The sequence below is a fragment of the Amphiprion ocellaris genome, chromosome 12 (assembly GCF_022539595.1).
Source record: "Amphiprion ocellaris isolate individual 3 ecotype Okinawa chromosome 12, ASM2253959v1, whole genome shotgun sequence".
NCBI classification, from domain to species: Eukaryota; Metazoa; Chordata; class Actinopteri; family Pomacentridae; genus Amphiprion; species Amphiprion ocellaris.
This window is the reverse complement of record NC_072777.1, coordinates 17,022,788-17,046,222: the sequence shown is the minus strand read 5'-3', so window position 1 is coordinate 17,046,222 and position 23,435 is coordinate 17,022,788. Positions and strand designations below refer to the sequence as shown.

Genomic DNA, 23,435 nt, shown 5'->3' with positions numbered 1-23,435 from the left:
TCGGAGATGCAGAGCACTTCAGTAAGGCAACTGTATGCAGGACGGTCAGAAAAGTGTGCCTGGCCCTGAAATGACTTTTACCATCTTTGTGGTTTTCCCTGGAAATAAACCTCTCAGAGCCATCAAGGAGGAGTTCCACAGGACTGCAGGTGAATGATGTAGAGATCTGTCAAATTAATTTTAAATCATATCCAGTTAATGACATTGTGCTGCAACCTCAGACTGGGATTAGTAAATTTAATTTCTTTTAGGATTTCCCAGTGTGATTGGCTGCATTGATGGCACACACATCCCCATCACAGCTCCCTCACATAATGAAGCCGATTATGTGAATAGGAAGTCCATTCACAGCATAAATGTGCAGGTACGCTACAGGTAGATTGACTACGGTTTCAGAATGTTAAAGATTGCATCATAGTTCAACATCTGTCATTCTCTGCACTGTCAAGATCATATGTGATGCTGCATACTTTATTTCTAATGTGGAGGCCAAGTGGCCTGGGTCTGTTCATGACTCGAGGATTTATAGAGAGTCTAACCTGAGCAACAGACTGCAACGTGGTAGGCATCCTAAAGATTTTTACAATATAATTGACTTGTCTCCCTCCCTAAATATACTCTAATGTATCCACTATACATTACAGGAGAGTTTGATGGCCTTCTGCTGGGCGACAGGGGTTACCCATGCCAACCCAGGCTGATCACCCCATACCCTGACCCTGAACCAGGCCCCCAACAAAACTTCAACCAGCTCACTGCAGGACGAGAGCCCGGGTGGAGATGACCATAGGTCTGCTGAAAGCCCGTTTCCAGTGTCTACGTCACCTCAGGGTGACCCCTGAGAGGGCCTGTGATATGATTGTGGCATGTGTTGTTCTTCATAATATTGCCACTATTAGAGGAGAGCAACACCCTGCCCTACAATTTGAAGACCCAGATGATGACCCCATCCACCTGCCAGCTATCCAGGACGGCAGAGTAGTCAGAGACACCATATGCCATAATCACTTCAGAGTTTAAGTCACCATCATCACCACCACAGCAGTGAAATAAACACATGATACACATTTCATTTGGTCTTCTTTATTTCCTACAAATAAAAGAGCTAGTTTAGTTCATGTTCCAGTAGTTAACATAAGTCACCTGTGACCTGCACCCACCTCTAACTTGTGCTCCAGTATTTCAATTTCCAGATCTGCCCTCCTAATCTGGCGGTCCAAGTATTGCATTTTTTTAATCTGTTTTTTGGATTTTTCTCAGCAAGTGCAGTTTGTAAATCTGTTTTACTGATAACTGGGAATACATAGATAGAGGACATTAAATTATACAGTTGCACATGAATTCCATGGAATGAACCTCTGGTGTTTACTGAACATACATCTCACTGTGTCTGTGCAGTGGAAGTTGAGGGAGCATCCTGCTGCTGCCCAGCCATGCTCTGTTAAAAAGGATGAGAATGCGCGTTGTTGCGGGTGTCCTCAAACAACATGGAGTTGCTGTGGAGGATGCAGAGCTGCTGGCACAAGACCGTCAGCAGTGGAAGAAACTGGTTCATCTGGTCGGCTCGACGCACATGGACGGGATGCCCCGCCCTCCGCAGGAGCCCTAAGAAGAAGAATGCACAATACTTCAGTGTAGGCTAAATGTCACACTCTATATTCCACCAGAATGTTAACAAATGTGAATGGGAAGAGAACTATCAGTAGCATACCTCTATATGCCTTTCTGGATCCCCCTCTGTAAAGGCAGCAGACACAGTTTCATCCTCTTCATCCTAGATGAGTGATATGTTTCAGTATACTTAAAATACCATTTGGCAAAATCTTTGGAGTATTGCCTACTTACAGTTACAAGGTCTGTTGTGGCGTGAAGGGGCTCCACCTGGCAGATAGCACCATCAGAATCTATTGGGCCAAAAGAAGAAAAAAGACCCAAAAGAGAAATAAATATTTGTATGAACATGCTTTAAAAAAATATCTATCTATATCTATCTATATCTATATGTATGTATCTATATCTATCTATATCTATATGTATGTATGTATGTATGCATGATATGGATGCCGACATTTAGGCTATGTGTGGGATAAAACCACTGCACAGTCAAACAGCCACTTAATATTTAGGCTACTTTACAATGTAAAACATGATCAAAATGAGCTCCATGAGATTATGCCGACTTACCTGTTTTAAAAATGTTTTTATATTTCATCTTCAGCTCCTGCCACATGCTCTTCTTCCCTGCAGGATTGCACCTAAATGAAATAACTTAATAGGCTACTATTCAAACAGTGTTCCCCTGTAATATTATTGTGATTTAAACTTACGCATTGACCCGGGCAGCAATGTTCTCCCACGCTGTCTCCCTCTCTTTTGCAGCTGCAGCGGTGTTGCACTTCTTTCTAAAAACGTGTTCAAACTTGCTATATAAACGCATTAAGATTTCCAATTCCATCGGTGTAGTCCTCCGCTTCCCCGTTGCCATGGTGACTCGTCGAATCGGCGCTCCATTGATACTGGCTTTTCAGAGTTGTGGTGCACGCGCTTAACTCCAGGTGAAACTACTCCAAGTTGATTAAACCAACTCAAATCAGCCGTTCTGAAACCGAAAACTCAGAGTTTTCTATCTCAGAGTAGATCAACTCAGAGTTCAGGGTTACACTCAGAGTTTGTTGAACCTGCTTTGTGAAACGGATCCCAGGATGAATTCTGAAGTGTTTCAGTCAAGATTATCTGATCATATTCATCCAAATGCTTCAGAATTAATTGGATGGCACTTCACGGTGCAGACTGACAATAACCAAAGCATACTGCCAAAGCAATCAAAGAAAACCAAAGAGTCAAGCCAGTCACCTAACCTGAATCCAACCGACCATGCATTTCACTTGCTAAAGACAAAACCAAGGGAAAATGCCCCAAGAACAAGCAGGAACTGAAGACAGCAGTAATAGAGGCCTGGCAGAGCATCACCAGGGACCAAACTCAGCATCTGGTGATGTCTATGGGTTAGAGACTTTGGTCTGTTATTGACTACAAAATATTTGCAAACAAATATTAATAATGACAATTTGATTTATGATCACGTTAGTTGTCCAATTACTTTTGGTCTTTTAAAAAGATGGAGGACACATAAAATATGCTGTAATTCCTACACTGTCCACCTGGATGTAAATACCCTCAAACTAGAGCTGAAAGTCTGCACTTGAAGCACATCTTGATTGTTTCATCTAAAATCAATTGTGGTGATGTACAGAGCTGAAATGCTGAAAATTCTGTCAGTGTCCAAATATTTATGGACCTGACTGTATACGACGTTATCCTTCGGCAGAGTTTGATATTTGCCCTGGGTCAAAGAAAATAATCCTGCCAAACTTGTGTAAAAGCCAAACCTCTCTGAGGACCATGCATTATCCTATGTTCGTACTTATGTTGGGTATTTGTCTTTCACATGTAATCACACATAACTGAAACACATTTGCAAGCATAAAGAGGAAGTCTGTTAAAACTGAAATATCGATTTGTTTATACTATATTGTTCATCTTTGATTTTCCATGTTTTCTTTTAGAATGTTGTGTAGGCCAGCATGTGAAATGATTTTGTGCTACATTAAAAAACTATGGAATATACATACATTCTCATTTTAAATTTCTGCCATAACCACAATTTGAAAATGATCAGAAACTCTGTAGCCCATGGCTTGTAAGATACAGGCTGCATCTTAAATATTTGGTGCTCTATCTACAATGTAAGTTTTTTTTGGCCTCTTGTCCGCCACCTTCTCATGTGACAACTTTGCAAGTCTTCGAGTGATAAAATCCTTGTTTCTCTAATTATTGACTGCAGCCAGTTGTGAATTCTCCTTGTTACAGAAAAACTTCTCTCAGAAGTGACAGATCCAATAGACAGAGTCAGTCCAACTGGAGCATTTTGGACAGATATGGGTAGCTGACCTTTTTCAACAGTCTTTTGAAGACACTGAAGTGAAACAAGTGCAACAGCAAAGGATTCAACAAGCTCCATCTGGTTATAGGTGAATTCATTATAGTACACAAGTATCCCCACATATCTGTGTTCAGCCCACAATTTATGTGTGCCGACTATGCTACAAGAGCAACATAGTGTTTATGCTCAGCAGTAGTGTGCATGCGTAGAATACGTAGATAAGACTTACTGCACATGAATTTAACAAAGTCCTCCAAGTGGACTAGAAAGCAGCAACTACAAATTCATGGGTGTATGCAATTGTACATACATGTATCATTCAATTCAATTCAATTCAATTTTATTTATATAGCGCCAATTACAGTCAAATTGTCTCGAGACGCTTTACAGAACCCATATGCCTAACCCCCAGAGCAAGCCAAAAGGCGACAGTGGCAAGGAAAACATCCTTTTAACAGGGAAAAAAACCTCGAGCAGAACCCGGCTCTAATGTGGGGGGACCCATCTGCCTGCTGGTCGGGCGGGTTGAGAGGGACAGAAGAGGTAGAGATAGAGGGATGGAGGTAGAGGGGAAGAGGTAGAGGGATAGAGATGGAGGGGTAGAGGTAGAGATAGAGGGATACAGATATAGGGATAGAGGTAGAGGGGAAGAGGTAGAGGGGTAGAGGTAGAGGTGTAGAGGTAGAGATAGAGAGGTGGGGGGTGGGACACAAGGACCATAAAACACAGCCACACATCTGAAGCATCCAGCTCTGGGACCAGGGACACTCGGAGAAAGGACACAGAAAGAAACAGAGTGAATGTAATGCAATAATGGTATATATAGTAAATACATAGATAGTTAGAGAAGGGCTCAGTGCATCAAGAGAGGTTCCCCAGCAGCCTAGGCCTATAGCAGCATAACTAGGGGCAAACTAAAGGGACGTCAAGAGGGGAAGTCAGTTGTGCAAATGAAAACACCAGCTCACCCCGTCAGGGTCCCCCAGTCAGCCCTAACTATAAGCTTTGTCAAAGAGGAAGGTTTTAAGCCTGGTCTTAAAAATAGAGAGGGTTTCCGCCTCCCGAACCCAAACTGGGAGCTGGTTCCACAGGAGAGGCGCCTGATAACTGAAGGCTCTGCCTCCCATTCTACTTTTAGAGATTCTAGGAACAACAAGTAAGCCTGCAGTCTGAGAGCGAAGAGTTCTGCTAGGATAATATGGTACTATCAGGTCTTTAAGATATGATGGAGATTGGTTGTTAAGAGCTTTATATGTCAGAAGAAGGATTTTGAATTCTATTCTAGATTTAACAGGAAGCCAATGAAGAGAAACCAATATAGGAGAAATATGATCTCTCTTGCTAACTCCCGTCAGTACTCTGGCTGCAGCATTTTGGATCAGCTGTAGATGTTTCAGAGAGCTATTGGGACAACCTGATAATAAGGAATTACAGTAGTCAAGCCTAGAAGTAGCAAATGCATGGACTAGTTTTTCTGCATCACTCTGAGACAGGATGTTCCTGATTTTCACAATATTTCTCAGGTGGAAAAAGGAAGTCCTACAGATTTGTTTTATGTGCGAGTTAAAGGACATGTCCTGGTCAAAGATAACACCGAGGTTCCTCACAGTAGTACTGGAGGCCAATGTAATGCCATCCAGAGTAACTATATGCTTTGAAAGCAATTCTCTAAGATGTTTGGGGCCAAATACAATGACTTCAGTCTTGTCTGAATTTAGTAGTAGGAAATTATAGGTCATCCAGGTCTTTATGTCCTTAAGACAATCTTGCAGTCTGGCTAGCTGATTAGTTTCATTTGGCTTCATAGATAAATGCAATTGCGTGTCGTCAGCATAACAATGGAAATTAATACAGTGCTTCCTAATAATATTGCCTAAGGGAAGCATGTATAATGTGAACAGTATTGGTCCTAAGACAGAACCCTGAGGAACTCCATGATTAACCCTAGTATGCTCAGAAGAGTCATTGTTGACATGCACAAACTGGAACCTGTCTGATAAGTAGGATTTAAACCAGTCCAGTGCTGTCCCTTTAATGCCAATAGAATGTTCTAGTCGCTGTAATAAAAGTTTGTGGTCGATTGTATCGAATGCTGCACTAAGGTCCAATAAAATAAGTATAGAGAGCAGTCCATTATCTGACGCTATGAGAAGGTCATTAGTAACTTTCACCAGAGCTGTTTCTGTGCTATGATGCACTCTGAAGCCTGACTGAAACTCTTCAAACAAGCTATTCCTTTGTAAATGTTCACATAATTGATTTGCAATTGTTCTTTCCAGAATTTTGGAGAGAAATGGGAGGTTGGAAATTGGTCTATAGTTGGCTAAAACATCTGGATCTAGAGTGGGCTTTTTAAGTAAAGGTTTGATTACAGCAACCTTAAAAGCCTGTGGTACATAGCCTGTTACTAGAGAGAGATTAATCAGATCTAACATTGAGGAATTAATTAAAGGTAAAGCCTCCTTGAACAGTCTAGTTGGGATAGGATCTAAAAGACATGTCGATGGTTTGGATGAAGAAACTATTGAAATTAGTTCAGAGAGATGTATGGGAGTGAAAAATTCTAAATATCCATCTGGTCTTACAGCCAATTCTAAAGTATCTGTACTCGATGATACATCTGTGACATTTGCAGGAAGGGCCAGATAAATTTTTTCTCTAATCGTAATAATTTTATTTGTAAAGAAGCTCATGAAGTTGTTACTGCTCAAAGCTAAAGGAATACAAGGTTCAACAGAGCTCTGACTCTTTGTCAGCCTGGCTACAGTGCTGAAGAGAAACCTGGGGTTGTTCTTGTTTTCCTCTATTAAAGATGAATAATATGTTGTCCTGGCATTACAAAGAGCTTTTTTATAAATTACTAGACTATTTTTCCAAGCTACATAAACTTCCTCTAAATTAGTGGAGTACCACTTCCTTTCCAGCTTTCGGGATCCCTGCTTTAAAGTCCGCAGCTGGGAATTATACCAAGGAGCAGGTCCTCTCTGAGATAGAACTTTCTTTTTTACAGGTGCAACACTATCAAGTGTTGTACGCAGTGAGGCTGCAGCATTATTAACAATATAATCCACTTCTGTGGGGGTAAAATTATAATATTTCCCTTCCATTATATCAGTAAGTGGTGCTGGACTACATAGAGAGGGTATTATTTCCTTAAATTTAGTCACCGAATTGTGAGACAGACATCTACTGTAATTTATATGTATATGTATTTATAATACATATACGTATATGTATTTATAACTTTAACTTGGCAAAGTTACACACCGATGCCACACTAATTTTGGTTACCTCCGATTGGCGTAACCGGGTGTCATTACCGCCGACATGAATAACAATCTTACTGTATTTACGATTATCTTTAGCCAGCAGTTTCAAATTTGCTTCTGTGTCGCCCGCTCTGGCCCCTGGGAGGCATTTTACTATGGTCGCTGGTGTCGCTAGCTTCACGTTTCTGACTACGGAGCTGCCAATGATCAGAGTTGGTTTCTCAGCGGGTGTGTCATTGAGTGGGGAAAAACGATTAGAAACGTGAAGTGGTTTGTGGTGTCCCGGGACAGCGGGCTTGAGCTTAGGACTACGTTTCCTACGAACTGTCACCCAGCTACCCTGACTTCCTGGCTGCTCGGGAGCTGCTAGGGGACGGCTAGCAGAAGCTACACTAGCAGCTATGCTATTGCGGTCCGCACCAGCTAAGGGGGCCTGGCTAACAGCTAGCGGGGTGTTTTCCATGGTGCGGAGCCGCGCTTCCAATTCAGAGAGCCTCGCCTCCAAAGCTACAAAGAGACTGCATTTATTACAGATATCGTTATCACTAAAGGAGGCAGAGGAGGAACTAAACATGTGACACACTGAGCAGGAAAGAGAAGGAGAGGAAGAGGGAGAAGCCATGCTAACTGCTAAGTGCTAGGCTAGCGGACAGAGATAACAGATTAACTTAGAATTAAGTACTGAGAGGGTGCGTGAAGAAAACGAGTGTATGTTATGATTCAAATATTACCGCTACACAGATTTAATGAATATCAAATTAGATGGAGTGGATAAGCTACAACAGTCTCAGAACACAACACAGCGCTACAACAGGAAGTGACGCAATACGCTCACCGTAACGTCAGGCGTCAGCAATGATATGAACTAGAATCATGCATCTAAAGTATAGTACAGTCAAGACTGAACACTGAGCAACAGTGAGATGTTTTTCAGTCCACGTCTCTATCCCTAATGTTGTGTTGCAACCTGATGAACAACTAATAAAACATATAAAAGTGTTCTGCGATTTCAAGCTGCTCTGCATATCCTACACAAATTGTGGTGCAAAACATGACCAAGCCATGGAAAAGTAAACTTCCTTCATCCCTCAAGGTCAGACTATTGAGATCAACAGCCTTTGCAGTGACATCATATGGCTCAGAATCCTGGACTATGAAGTCAGCAGATAAAAAGGGATTGGATTCTTTTGAAATGTGTTGCTGCCACAGGATCCTCAGGATACCATGGACAGACAAGAGAACAAATTAATCTGTACTCAAGGACCTAGGAGATGAAAAAACACTGTGGGCTACCATCATCGCAAGGAAACTCAACTACTTTGTTTGTGCTACCAGACATCACTGCCTTGAGAAAACAATCATTCAAGGAATGGTTAACGGAAAGAGAAAGAGAAGTGGACCTGCAGTGAGTTGGCTTGACAACATCAAAGAGATCACAGGAACTGGAATTGCAGAAGCTACTAGCGCTGCTGCTGACCATAGACGATGGCGCGCTCTCATTCAAACCACACCAGCATTTACTTATGCTATGTGACTTTAGAGAGAGAGATACAACAACAACTTACATTTCGTCTTCAATTCCTGCATGAACCAAGTTTGCACGTCATGTTTTATTTTAGACATCTGGGCTTGTAGCATTGCAACAATTTGATTGCATGTTTTTAATACCAAATTTTACTAACAGAACAGCATTAAACCTAAAGAAACTGCTGTTCTGACTCATTTTCCTCCACATATCCATGGCCACCCCTAAAATTACTACATTTCCTACAGTTTAATTTAGCAGACACTTTTATCCAAAGCAATGTACATCTGAGAGTAGATACAACACGAGGTAGGTACGTGGGGCAGCACTAAGGTTCTCACTGGATCTCACTTGCCTAAGGATCCTCACTGGACAACTGTGTCCTGACCACTGATTTGAACCACTGATCTCCTGTGCTACAGTCAGGGGTGCTTGTCACTGAACTTTCCTGCCGTAAGATGTCATTCGTCACCCCTGCTGCCGAACCATATGTAATAGGTCAAGATCATTCACAAACTCCAATGTCTGTCATGCCCTCTGCCTCTGCTCAGTGGCAGCTTTCCCTCCCTCTCTCCCCCATGTTTTCCTTTTCCTTAATGTGGGCATGAGCGAACTGTGTGTGTCTAATGTGTGCAGTTACAGCTAATTGGATAACCACCTGATCGGGGACACATGTGGCAGGGAGTGATTCACCTGCAACTCATCACTCTCTGACAATAAAAGCTGAGCTCGAACCACCACTCGACGTTGGACTGCTGAGCTACTCCAGTCAGTCAACCAAGGCTCAATATTCTGCTCTTGTTTTTGTTTGCTCCATGTCTAACCAGCATTCTCTTCTGCTTCAGTTCTGCGTCACTCCCTATCGCCCTCTCCAGCCTCCTGTGGAAGCCTCAGCTCCTGCCTTGCCTCTCCAAACCCAGTCCACTTGCAGTCCCTCCACAGATTCCCTTTTTGCCTCCCACACCTGCCGATGAGACCATTTCTGCCACACCACACACCCAGGCTATCAGCTAAATGTAGTTTTACTTTCGAGCTTATAGCTGTATTAAGTGTAGTTTCGCTTTGAGCATGTATCTGTGTTGAGTGTTGTGCTTGCGCATTACTGTCACATGTTCATACCACACGCTCTTCAGAGAAGCGTGTCGCCGCGTTGCCGTATTGTAGTGTTACGCTATCGACTGTCTTGTATTCTGTTATATCTGTTAATCTGTTAATCATGACCTGTTCTTAGTCCTTCATAGCTTGTTATTACCAAGTCCTGGTTTGTTTCACATCCTAGAAAATTATTGCCTCCATACGATTAAGTCTGTCTTAGCATCTTAGCTTAGCATAAGTTAGCTTTCTGTCCGACACAGGCTCCCGTAGGCATTTCCTCTTCGTGTTGTTCCCTAACTCCCTAGTGTTCTCCTGACACATAGTAGTCTTGTCTCCTACACTCTAAAAAGAATTTAGTTGAACCAACTTAAAAAAGTGTTTCAATTGATAACAACTAATATAATAAGTATTTTTAACTTATTTCTTTAGGTTGAAGCAAACTTATATTTTTAGTCAGATTAAAGCAAAAAATTCAGTCATTTTTTTCTTTTAGATTACTTTATTTTAACTTAAAAAGATATATAAAACCTACTTAATAATTTCAGAAAATTACACTTAAAACTCAACTGTATTCTAAAGTAAAATTTTACACAAAAACAACTTATTTTTTTTGTCCTTTTTTCATTCAAAATCATTGTACATTCTAATGCACATTTTTACTTTAGTTCAATTTAAATTTTTCTAATTTCACCACTATAAATATTTTCACATCTCAATTCAAGCTTTTACATTCGATCACCTTTTTTCAAAGTTTGTCTGCCAATTATATAATACATATGTTTATGTTATTTCATTTTAAGGAATGGTAGTTAAAGAAAATAGGCATCAACAGTGGTGCTCAAACTGTAGTTGTGTGAGTACTACACTGGTAGTACTTGGGCTTTTTCAGGTGGTACTTAATCATTTCCATTTTTGACTTTTACTTTGATAGTTTTGGGCATTTTATTTTGCTCTCGCACTGAAAAAAAAAACACTTGGCAGAACTTGGTTTGAACCAGAGACATTCTAACAGTATAAACATCTATGTGTACTAATGATGTGAAGCTGTAAAATAAAGGTCGTAGCTGCAGAAAATCGTTTGACAGTGATGTCACATTTATTTTTTTTCCGTCAGAACACTTTAAAAGGTAGAACACAGTGTGTAAGTTCTTGCTCACACTTTTTCCATTAATACAAAACATGCTTGTAATGACCAGTATATTTTAGTAAAATATCAAAGACATTCAGAGAACTAATCTAACCTGTTTAAATCTCAATTGCTGAGTTGGAAAAAAAACTTGATTCGGTCAACTGGACACAAAAAAAATGGTTTATTCTTCTTTCAACGTTTCGTGTTATCCAATAACACTTGGTCAGGAGATTATGGAGAATAGAAATTTGAAAAAAGGCAAATAACCATCTCCCAGGAATTGAGTTTGAATCATACTGTTCTGTCGCCGTGACACCAAAGCTGAGCACCAGATCAGAACAGACCTTATGCCACAAGCTCACTTCCTGATTCTTCCGTGGACCTCTCCTAACTTCCTGCAGCCGTATCCATAGCAACCATGGTAGCAACAACAAAATATTGCAACTAAACAGCTATGCTAATATTACTGAAACGTTTACTGTACTTGGGTAGGTGTTGGGTAAAAAAAATGTAGCCTTTTTTTCAGGTTTGGAGTTTGGTACACGCAGAAAAACCTAGCCTCTGACGCTACAGGAAGTGGAGAGAGGTCCACATGGAATGCGAAAAATGCTAACCTAGGTAGCTAAGGCATAAACGTCTACTGTTTTGGCTTTAAAATACTAGCAGTTCTGATCTGGTGCTCAGCTTTGGTGTCACGGCGACGGAACAGTATGATTCAAACTCAATTCCTGGGAGACGTTTATTTGGTTGTTTTCAAATTTCTATTCTCCATAATCTCCTGACCAAGTGTTATTGGATAACACGAAACGTTGAAAGAAGAATAAGGCAAAAGCAGATGAGACTGAGCTGAGTCCATGCAAGACTGTTATGCCTTCGATAACGATACCAATGTCCTCCGGGGGGAAGTTCAGCACAACCTTCTTGTCGAATGGAAAACACTGCCATGGTCACCTGCTCCAAATCAGCCTGAATGCCATCTTGCTGACTGTCCTATAGAAAACAGGAAAAAAATAGTGTTAGTCTTATGACATGCATTGGTATCCAACCAATAGACGTTATGCCTTGGCTACCTAGGTTAGCATTTTTCACATACTTCCTGGACCTCCCACCACTTCCTGTTGCATCTGAGGCTAGGTTTTTCTATGTTTACCAAACTCCAAACCTGAAAAAAAGGTTCAATTTTTTTTACCAAACACCTACCCAAGTAGAGCAAACGTTTCAGTAAGATTAGCACAGCTGTTTAGTTGCAATATTTTTGTTGTTGCTACCATGGTTGCTATGGCCACGGCTGCAGGAAGTTAGGAGAGGTCCATGGAAGAATCAGGAAGTTAGCTTGTGGCATAAGGTCTATTGAAATTGAGACTCATCTCTTTACATTGGGTGTATGTTTTTGAAAAAAAAAAAAAAACACCTTTTGGAGACAAGAAAAAGTTACACAATGTCATTGCTCTCTACATATTCTCATCATGTAAATCAGATAAAGCAGAGGTGCATCCATTTGTTATTTATTTTCATTTTTCTCAAGCAACAGTTCCACAGCAGTGACTTTGTCCTATGAATGGTTTATGAATTTCAGACACAACTGTTTGCTTTTAACAAAACTTTACTTGAACTTCATTTCATAGATTAAGTGTATGAATGAGTTTCTAATAATGTCTATATGTAAGTCATTACCTTGACAGTTTAGTGCAAACTTGTTTAAAAAGCATAATTCTACAGTGCTACAAACTATCCATCCATCCATCTTCTACCGCTGGTCCGGGTCGGGTCGCGGGGCAGCAGCTTTAGGAGGGAAGCCCAGACCTCCCTCTCCCCGGCCACATCATCTAGCTCCTCTCGGGGGACCCCAAGGCGTTCCCAGGCCAGCTGGGAGACATAGTCTCTCCAGCGTGTCCTGGGTCTTCCCCGGGGCCTCCTCCCAGTGGGACGTGCCCTAAACACCTCACCAGGGAGGCGTCCGGGGGGCATCCTAATTAGATGCCCGAGCCACCTCATCTGGCTCCTCTCTACGCGGAGGAGCAGCGGCTCTACTCTGAGATCCTCCCGGATGGCCGAGCTTCTCACCCTGTCTCTAAGGGAGAGCCCAGCCACCCTGCGGAGGAAACTCATTTCAGCCGCTTGTACCCGCGATCTTGTTCTTTCGGTCACTACCCAAAGCTCGTGACCATAGGTGAGGGTAGGAACGTAGATCGACCGGTAAATTGAGAGCTTCGCCTTTCGGCTCAGCTCCCTCTTTACCACGACGGACCTGTACAGCGTCCGCATTACTGCGGAGGCCGTAGCAATCCGCCGGTCGATCTCTCGCTCCATCCTTCCCTCACTCGTGAACAAGACCCCGAGGTACTTAAACTCCTCCACTTGGGGCAGGACCTCATCCCTGACCCGGAGAGTGCCCTCCACCCTTTTCCGGCTGAGGACCATGGACTCGGATTTGGAGGTGCTGATCCTCATCCCGACCGCTTCACACTCGGCTGCGAACCGATCCAGTGAGAGTTGGAGGTCCTGGCATGATGAAGCCAACAGGACCACATCATCCGCGAAAAGCAGTGACGGAATCCTGAGGTCACCAAACCGGACCCCCTCAACACCCTGGCTGCGCCTAGATATTCTGTCCATAAAAATTATGAACAGAATCGGTGACAAAGGGCAGCCCTGGCGGAGTCCAACTCTCACTGGAAACGAGTTCAACTTATTGCCAGAGATGCGGACCAAGCTCTGGCACCGGTCATACAGGGAACGGACAGCCTGTATTAGGTGGTCCGTTACCCCGTACTCTCGGAGCACTCCCTAGAGGGTTCCCCGAGGGACACGGTCGAAAGCCTTCTCCAGATCCACAAAACACATGTGGACTGGTTGGGCAAACTCCCATGCACCCTCAAGGACCCTGCTGAGGGTGTAGAGCTGGTCCACAGTTCCACGGCCGGGACGAAAACCACATTGCTCCTCCTGAATCCGAGGTTCGACTATCCGGCGGACCCTCCTCTCCAGTACCCCTGAATAGACCTTCCCGGGGAGGCTGAGGAGTGTGATCCCCCTATAGTTGGAACACACCCTCGGTCCCCCTTTTTAAAAAGAGGGACCACCACCCCAGTCTGCCAATCCAGAGGCACTGCCCCCGATGTCCATGCGATGTTGCAGAGGCGTGTCAACCAGGACAGCCCCACAACATCCAGGGCCTTGAGGAACTCCGGGCGGATCTCATCTACCCCCGGGGCCCTGCCACCGAGGAGCTTTTTAACTACCTCAGCGACTTCAACCCCAGAGATGGGAGAATCCACCCCCGAGATCCCAGGCCCCGCTTCTGAATCAGAAGGCGTGTCGGTGGGATTGAGGAGGTCTTCGAAGTGCTCCCTCCACCGATTCACAACGTCCCGAGTTGAGGTCAGCAGTGCACCATCCCCACTATACACAGTGTTGACAGTGCACCGCTTTCCCCCCCTGAGATGCCGGATGGTGGACCAGAATCTCTTCGAAGCCGTCCGGAATTCGTTTTCCATGGCCTCGCCAAACTCCTCCCAAACCCGAGTTTTTGCCTCGGCGACAGCCGCAGCTGCAGCCCGCTTGGCCAGCCGATACCTGTCAGCTGCCTCCGGAGTCCCACAGGCCAAAAAGGCCCGATAGGACTCCTTCTTCAGCTTGACGGCATCCCTTACCGCCGGTGTCCACCAACGGGTTCGGGGATTGCCGCCGCGACAGGCACCGACCACCTTACGGCCACAGCAACGATCGGCCGCCTCAGCAATGGAGGCACGGAACATGGTCCACTCGGACTCAATGTCCCCCACCTCCCTCGGGACATGGTTGAAGTTTGACCGGAGGTGGGAGTTGAAACTCCTTCTGACAGGGGACTCCGCCAGACGTTCCCAGCACACCCTCACGATCCGTTTGGGTCTGCCAGGTCTGACTGGCATCCTCCCCCACCATCGGAGACAACTCACCACCAGGTGGTGATCGGTTGACAGCTCCGCCCCTCTCTTCACCCGAGTGTCCAGGACATGCGGCTGCAAGTCCGACGATACGACAACAAAGTTGATCATCAAACTGCGGCCTAGGGTGTCCTGGTGCCAAGTGCACATATGGACACCCTTATGCCCGAACATGGTGTTCGTTATGGACAATCTATGACGAGCACAGAAGTCCAATAACAGAACACCACTCGGGTTCAGATCGGGGGGGCCGTTCCACCCAATCACGCCTCTCCAGGTCTCACTGTCATTGCCAACGTGAGCGTTGAAGTCCCCCAGCAGAACTATGGAATCCCCAGAAGGGGCGCTCTCCAGCACCCCCTCCAAGGATTCCAGAAAGGGCGGATACTCCGAACTGCTGTTCGGCCCGTAGGCGCAAACAACAGTAAGGAACCGTCCCCCCACCCGAAGGTGAAGGGAGGCCACCCTCTCGTCCACCGGGGTAAACTTCAACACACAGTCACCGAGCCGAGGCGCAATGAGTATTGACACCCCTGCTCGGCGCCTCTCACCGTTGGCAACTCCAGAGTGGAAGAGAGTCCAACCCCTCTCGAGAGGGCTGGTTCCAGAGCCCCTGCTGTGTGTCGAGGTGAGGCCGACTATATCAAGTCGGAACTTCTCAACCTCGTACACCAGCTCAGGCTTCTTCCCCGCCAGAGAGGTGACGTCCCACGTCCCTAGAGCCAGCTTGTGTAGCCGGGGGTCGGTACGCCAGGCTCCCCGCCCCTGGCCACCGCCCAACACACATGGCACCGGACCCCTATGGCCCCTCCTGCGGGTGGTGGGCCTGCTGGAGGGGGGTCCCACGTCTCTTCTTCGGGCTGTGCCCGGCCGGGCCCCGTGGGAAGAAGCCCGGCCACCAGACGCTCTCCATCGAGCCCCACCCCCGGGCCTGGCTCCAGGGGGGGACCCCGGTGACCCGCGTCCGGGCAAGGGATTCGTGGTTCCAAGATTTTTTGTCTTCATTGGGGTCTTCTGGGCTGCTGTTTGTCTGGTCCTTCACCCAGGACCTGTTTGTCATGGGTGACCCTACCAGGGGCATAAAGCCCCCGACAACATAGCTCCTGGGATCATTGGGACACGCAAACCCCTCCACCACGATAAGGTCGCAGCCCAGGGAGGGGTGCTACAAACTAGATGTGACCAAATAAATATTCTGAGTGAAATATAAAAATGTATCATCAATATGAAGAATCACTAACAACTACTTTGACAATTTATCAGGACTTTTGCATGTGTGTGGCTATAAAGATTTAATTTCACTGGCCACAGACAAGTTGCCCACAAGTTATAGTAACGGCTATTTTTATATTTTTTCCCCCAGGTTTTCAGGGTGAAATGCATAAACCACAAGTGCTGGCTTCATCCTTAAATAAGATCCATCTGACTCTCTGAATCTCTGATTTTTTTCACAGATTTGATGATTTCACTAAACGAACTCCACACTGCTATTTTTAGAACAGGCTTGTTTTACTAAATTACTCAGATACACAAACTCTGGAGTGTGTATACTGTAATTGTTGGATTCATTTGTTTTCTATGACTTCACTACAGCTACTGGTAAATTATTTGCCATGCTGTTATAGAATTTTTACCAAAATCAGTGTTTGATCTGGTAACTTGTGTTGCACTGCTATTATTTTGAACACCACTGTACAGAAACCCCCAGTGTCAAAAGTTTTGAGAAGTGTACTGCTGAGAGGCCAAATACAGACACACCCGCAATTATTGGCACCCCTGATAAAATTTGATTGAAAGTTGATTTAATCCAACCATACAGTGAGAATAAAAATTGTTTGATCCCTTGCTGATTTTGTTGGTTTGCCCACTAATAAAGACATGATTATTCTATACTTTCAATGGTAGATGTATTCTAACATGGAGACACAAAATATCAAAAAGAAAATCCAGAAAATAACTTTAAAGAATATATTTTAATTCATTTGTATTTCATTGAGGGAAATAAGTATTTGCACCCATGGGAAAATCAGTGTTAATGAGCCTTTGTTTGCAGTGACATAGGTCAAACTTTTCCTGGAGGTCTTGAGCAGGTTTACAAACAAATGTTGCAGGATTTAAACACATTTTTTTACTCTTTTCATGAGAATCCAGCCACATTCAATTATCATTGCTGTGAATGAGATATGGAAATTTTTGACCAAAATCTCACAATACAGTCCCCTGTGTTTTCACCGCCATGCTTCACTGTAGAAATGATTTCCTGGGATGTCACTCATCACTCTTCTCTCTCCAAACACAGAGAGTGGAGTTTACACCCAAAAGTTTTATTTTGGTCTGATCTGATCGCATGAAGATGATCCAGAGGAGGATTGGAACCATGTCAAGTGGTCAGATGAACCAAAATAAAACTTTTGGGTGTAAACTCCACTCTCTGTGTTTAGAGAGAAAAAAGTCATGAGTGATATCTCAGGGAATCATATCTACTGTGAAGCATAGCGGTGAGAACATTACGATTTTGGGCTACTTTTCAGCAGACAAAAGGACAACTGATCTGTAGTAAAAAGAGGATGAACAGGGGCCTGAATTGTGAGATTTTGAGCAAAAACCTCCATCTCTCATTCACAGCAATAACTGAATGTGGCTGGATTCACACGAAAAGAGTATAAAAAAAATGTGTAAATTCTGCTACAGTTGTTTGTAAACCTGCTCAAGATCTCCAGGAAAAGTTTGACCTCTGTCATTGCAAATAAAGGCTCATTAACACTGATTTTCTCATGGGTGCAAATACTTATTTCCCTCAATGAAATACAAATGAATTAAGTCGGCAAACCAACAAAATCAGCAAGGGATCAAATACATTTTACTCTCACTGTAAATTTTCTCTTTGACTGGAAATGACACAGGGGTCTTCCAGGGGATGTTAAATGAATGTCCAAGTGTCATTGTTAAAGAAAAAATAAATAAATAAACTTTTATTTACATTTGAGCAAAAAGTCACATGTTCAACAATTATTGGCACCCTTCTCAATAATTCACAGAAAACCCTTTGGTTTGTTATTTCACCAATCAAACTTTTCTTATAATTACAGATCAGCTTCTGTCACGTCTCCAATGGTGTTTTTGCCCATTCATCTCTATCGATGAGCTCTAACTCTCTCTAGTTGAGGGTCTCCTGCATCACCTTGATCTTTATCACCTTCAACAGTTTCTCTGTCAGATTCAAGTCAGGACTCTGGCTAAGACACTACAAAACATTGTTTATGTCTGACAACCATTTCTTCATCATTTTTACTGTGTTTTTGTTGTTGTCTGTTGAAATGTCCAAGAAGTGGCTGAGAACAAATTTCTCATAAACCATCAGACCATAAAACATAGGACAAGATGACCTCTGCTCTTCTGTTTCATGATCTGTTGAAAAAAAATTGCTTGTCCATTATGAGGTTGCCTTTGTTTGGCATTAAAAAGCTGGACACTTCCACTTTAAGAACACCACACTTAATTTCACACACAATGATGGGAATGTGATGCTTTGTTTTTTTTTTTTTTTATCAGCTAATGGATCAGGACACTTAACCACAGTGAACAGTGCAATGAAAATAGAATAGAACATGGATATTCTTCCCCAACATCAAAGAGCCTGCAGAGAACTTTGTTCTTGGCCACTTATAACGACATTTTTGCGGGCAACAACCCAAAAACACACAGTTAATTTGGTGAAGAAATGGTTGTCAGACATAAACAATGTTTTGCAGTGTCTTAGTTAGAGTCCTGACTTGAATCTGACAGAAAAACTGTTCAAGATGCTAAAGATCAAGGTGATGGTCTGGAGGTCATCGATACCGATGCATGGGCAAAAATACAAATGGAGACGTGCAAGAAGCTGGTCTTTAATTATAGGAAAAGTCTGACTGCTGTAATATCCAAGCAAAGAGTTTTCTATGAAATGTGAAAGGTGTCAGTTATGGACATGCCACTTTTTGTTCAACTGTAAATAAGTTTGTCATTATTGGAAATTCTTCTCAGTAATGACACTTCTTGAACTTCCACTTAACACCTTCTGAAGATCCCTTGGTCATTTCAGTCAAATCGAAAATTGCTGGTTTGATTAAATTAACTCAGTGCAACAAAGAACTTTTTCCGTCTGTCCGCAAGTCTTAAAAGACTGGAACTGTAGGTTCAAAGCACATTTTCCTCTATTAAACTATTGCATTTAGGAAGGAACTTAAATAAGGCAAATATATAGACCACAATTCATACACAAGACAAATCAAAGTTGTTTACAGTTAATTAAAATCTCAAGAGGCAGGCTGTGAGGAAAAAAATGTTACCTACCACAAACTCTTTGACAAGATCAAGAGTATCCTCCCCAAGAAGAATGATGAGAGCCTTCAGGAGACATTCTCTCTTCACATTGATGTCTTCGGCCTACAGTATACATAAGAATACATAAGAATTAATACAAGGCAGCAATTAGACAATAAGGCAACACTTGAAGAAGGGGTGAATTATGATTACAAGGAAGGACTCTTTCTCAAAGGCAATTTCAATACCATCCACGAGTTTTCCCAGTAAATTTATGGATGGTATTGTGTCTCAGGGTTCTGTGGGTCAGGGACATCTACCGGTATCCTAGACTTCTGTAGCAATTACTTTGCCAGGTAAGTACAATTAAAGGAAAAAACTGCTGTTAAACATTATGCAGTGCACCGTTTTCAAGCAATATAGGAAAGAAAGGTGATAAGCATGACATTGTTAGAAAAGCAACTCTAATGCCAAAATTTTAAATTGTTGATGCCATTTTAAAGAGTTGTAATGAATACGGATACAAAATCCTCAATCTCCAACAAAAAAAAACCTCAATATTTTCTCTTTAGATATATAGAAAGTCACCAAAAAAGTTCGTCCTCAATCAACAAAGCTAAAAATCAGACTAAATTGAAAATGACAAAATCATCAAAAAATCCTCAGAAATGCAACAAGATTAAAAAAAACCTTTAAAAAAAGGCAATCAAAAAAGTGATAAAAAAGAAATGCAACCAATAGAAATTGACAAAAAAAATAACAAAAAGACTTAAAAATGCAACTAAAATATGTCCAAAATCAATTAAAAAAATTTTAAAAAGGCAGAAAAAGATGTGGAAAAGACAGCAACAACGTGAGGTTCCTTGTTTTGTCAATGTGTTTTTCTCATGTTCTATGTTATAGACTTTTTTGGGAGAGGGTTAAAGCAGGAGTGAATCATGAATAAAGCAGTTAATTACCTGGTCAAAAGTATGCAAGATTGGAGAGATTTTGTCCCCTGCTGTCCCTCTCTTGGATCTTGCCAATGCCAACAGTCTGCTGGAGTAGTGATCCAGTTGTTCCATAAACTGGGACTCCAGAGGGATGGCCACCAGCCTGTGGAACTCTTCATTAACCTGAGGCAAAGGGTGTGTGAGCATACAAATTTGACAACTGCCAAATTAAGTGGAGATAATAGTCATTACCTCTCGTTCACTAAAAAGGGCAGGCCATCTGGTCTTGAAGTCCTCAATCCTGGGCTGTTGGTCAACCACTTCTTGTCGTCTATAGGCAAATGTCCAGGCCATTTTGTCACGGACAACTTGGTCGTCGTTTCGTTTCTGCATTTCCATCAGTATATCAAGTCTTTCTCTTTCAAGGGTATCACTTGTCTCTCCTAGAAGCAACGTCGGGTAAAAGTTGGCCTCTGCCCTTCTTGCTCGTTTCATCTTCCTGGCTGCAGATTTGTTATCTTTGGACTTGGCATTAATGGACAACTCAGGGCATCCAAGAACTTTCAGCTGAGTTCTGTAATTCCCCATTTTGTACTTAAGTCTCTGCTTCCATCCGTAAGCACCATTAAACGACCCAGGTTCTTTCAAGCAAGGATGTTTTTCGATCAGTGCTTTTGCCACTTCACTGAAATGAGCATCTGTAGGGTATGGGGTGTACTTGTAAATGTCCTCAGTGAGAACATTCAAGATGTCAGATTTCGGCTTTGTGTTTAGGGTTAATGCTTTGTTATAGGCGTGGTACGCTAAGTTTCCTTTAGCTGTGTTTGATATCAAAAATATACTTTCTAATTTGAGAAGAACAGCAGCTAATTTGCGCTCCAGACACTTTTCCAGGTGTTGAGAATAATCACTGTTTGATAGAACATTCAAATCCTCTTGACAGTCAATATCGCTCTCCACATCTGACAATTTTCCATCAAATTCTTCAGTATTCTCATCTATTTGAACAATGCCTGGTTTAAAATCACAAGCATTACTGGAATGTTTTCTGTATTTATGAGTTCTGTATCGTTCATAGACATTTGTTTTGTATTCATAGTTTCTGAAGACGCACGTGAGAGTTTCACTGTTTTTGAGGTGGCCAAATATATGCTTGAAAAAATCCGCTGGTATGGAGTCCTGATTGCAACCACAAATGGGACATATGAATGTTGAGATGTTTTCTTGAGATTTAAAAGTGGAGTGATTTCATGACAAGTGGCTCAAAAGGCTATTCCAGGTTTTGAATCTGCACACGCACTCGTGGTAGGTGCAGGGATAAGCGTAACCTCGTCCATAATGTCCATGCAGAAGTTTGTAGTGCTTCAGTAGCAGCGATCTTCTTTCACAGGTGTAGTTGCAGTCTTTACATGTCCACATTCAATCTCCACTTTAAAAAAAAAAATTGAACCCATTGTGCTAATAACACATTTATTGATTTAATTCTACAAGAGCTAAAGTAGCAGATTAAATACCTCACCTCAGATTTTCCTGTCCAGAGTCCTTTACTATAATCTTGGTGTTGAAGCAACTAAAAATAGACAAACACATAAACTGTCAAAACAACTACTTTACAGTACTATATTGAATCATAGCATCTGCTTTCTCTGCAAATATTATTTCTACCCTCAAAAACAGGGATATTACGGATATTACCCTTTTTTAAAACTGGTGAATTTTATATGGACCTCACTTAAGTTGTTTTCAACTTTGTAGCACTTTGAGGATTTTTTCTTTTAATGTATAGTGTGTTAAAAATAAAATGATTTTATTATCGTTACTATTAATTTTACAAACTATGCCTTAATGTAACTTTTACAAAAACCAGAACAAATGGCTCTAACTGCTTTTAGTCAACACAAACGATAAGCAGATAAGCCAAAATAAACAACAGCAGGATTTTCATAAGGGGAGGACTCATAACATGAAACAGTAGCATTTAGCTTCACGTTAGCTCTCATCTAAAGCAAGCTACTTTCTATTCGGGAGGATATCAAAGTACCTTTTCTGCATCTGCTCCTCGACTGTTCCTCCAGCTCACAGCTCATGCGCTCCTCTGCTCATTTATGAATGCGCTTGTCTCCTGCTCAAGTTGGTTTATGTGTAGAAGATGTAAACACTGAACATGCGACATTAAAGCAGGAGCAGTACCGCTGCAAAACATAAAACAAACATAAACAGGAACTTTAACAGGGTAGTAAACACGGTTCACTTTAATTACAAACTAGACGCAGATAAAAGTTATCAGGATATATTTTTTTTAAAGTGCCATTTTTAAACACCTTTCACAATCAATTACTTGATTAATTAAAAAAAAATATCAAAACAATTGTTTGCTACAGCCATAAAGTTAGTTAATAATACCAAATCAATGTCAACTAAAGCACTGCTAAATAACCAACATAGTGATTTCAGTTAGCTATTGATCAATCTGCACATAAAATGAGCTTTACTTCATTTGTCATTAATTATAATAATTTTGTTTGTTGTTTATTTATTTTATATTCTTTACGTAATTAAACATGTGCAAACTTTTATCATACATCTGATGTTGATCACAAAAAACATCAGCTTAGAATGGAAATCCAGGCTCCTTTCAGACTTTCACACACAGCTAACAGGTGCACTTTGTAAAGTCTTCAACAATAAATAATTTGCTAATCCGTGTAAAACACCCAGCCGGCCAATGTGGTTAATTTTTCTGACAGAGTAAAAGTAATCTTGCTAGAAATACTAAATTTAGGCATAAATTCGGGTGGATTATTGTGTAGGAAGTGCAACAGAATCGTTCACGCAGCAACATTAATGCCTCTTTTCCACATGAGGCACGTCACCGCACCGTGCTGAGCCAGTGCAACTCGCCAGCCGGCCAGCTTAGCCCAACCCCCGCACTATCTCGTTTCCATCTCATTTCACGTCTCGGCTTGAGATAAGCTCAAAAACTGTTTTAAAGTACTGAGTGGAAAAGTGGCTTAAATGCATAATAAATTTACGAACGCACTCCCAAGACATCATTTGAAGTTATCCACGCAAATGTTTACAGCTCAAAGTAAATGGCAAGTTTTCTAGAGTTGAAGTTACAACACATTGATCTGATATAACAAACTCACGCACGTTGTTGGGTTGAAAGTGCCTGCTCCGAAATGTCTTTTCAGTTTCAGAGAAAACGAAAGCAAAAGAAAAGGCGGTTATACGGAGCATTTGAGTGTTTGAGTTTTCTAACCCAATTCCCAATCGTTTAAAATGCAAAAAACAAACTACTCGTCTTTATAACA

The 23,435-nt window shown here is 42.2% G+C and overlaps 1 protein-coding gene across 1 annotated transcript; it reads right to left on the bottom strand.

Moving 5' to 3' along the window:
- Positions 1-11,688: 11,688 nt before the first annotated feature.
- LOC118470648 (uncharacterized) lies at positions 11,689-21,569 on the bottom strand. Its single transcript, XM_035950430.2, has 4 exons — positions 20,374-21,569; positions 20,149-20,304; positions 19,220-19,312; positions 11,689-11,951 (listed from the first exon to the last, which is right to left on the bottom strand). Exons 1-4 carry the CDS (start codon positions 20,707-20,709, stop codon positions 11,751-11,753), a joined length of 786 nt encoding a protein of 261 aa, XP_035806323.2. The 5' UTR covers positions 20,710-21,569; the 3' UTR covers positions 11,689-11,750.
- Positions 21,570-23,435: the final 1,866 nt, after the last annotated feature.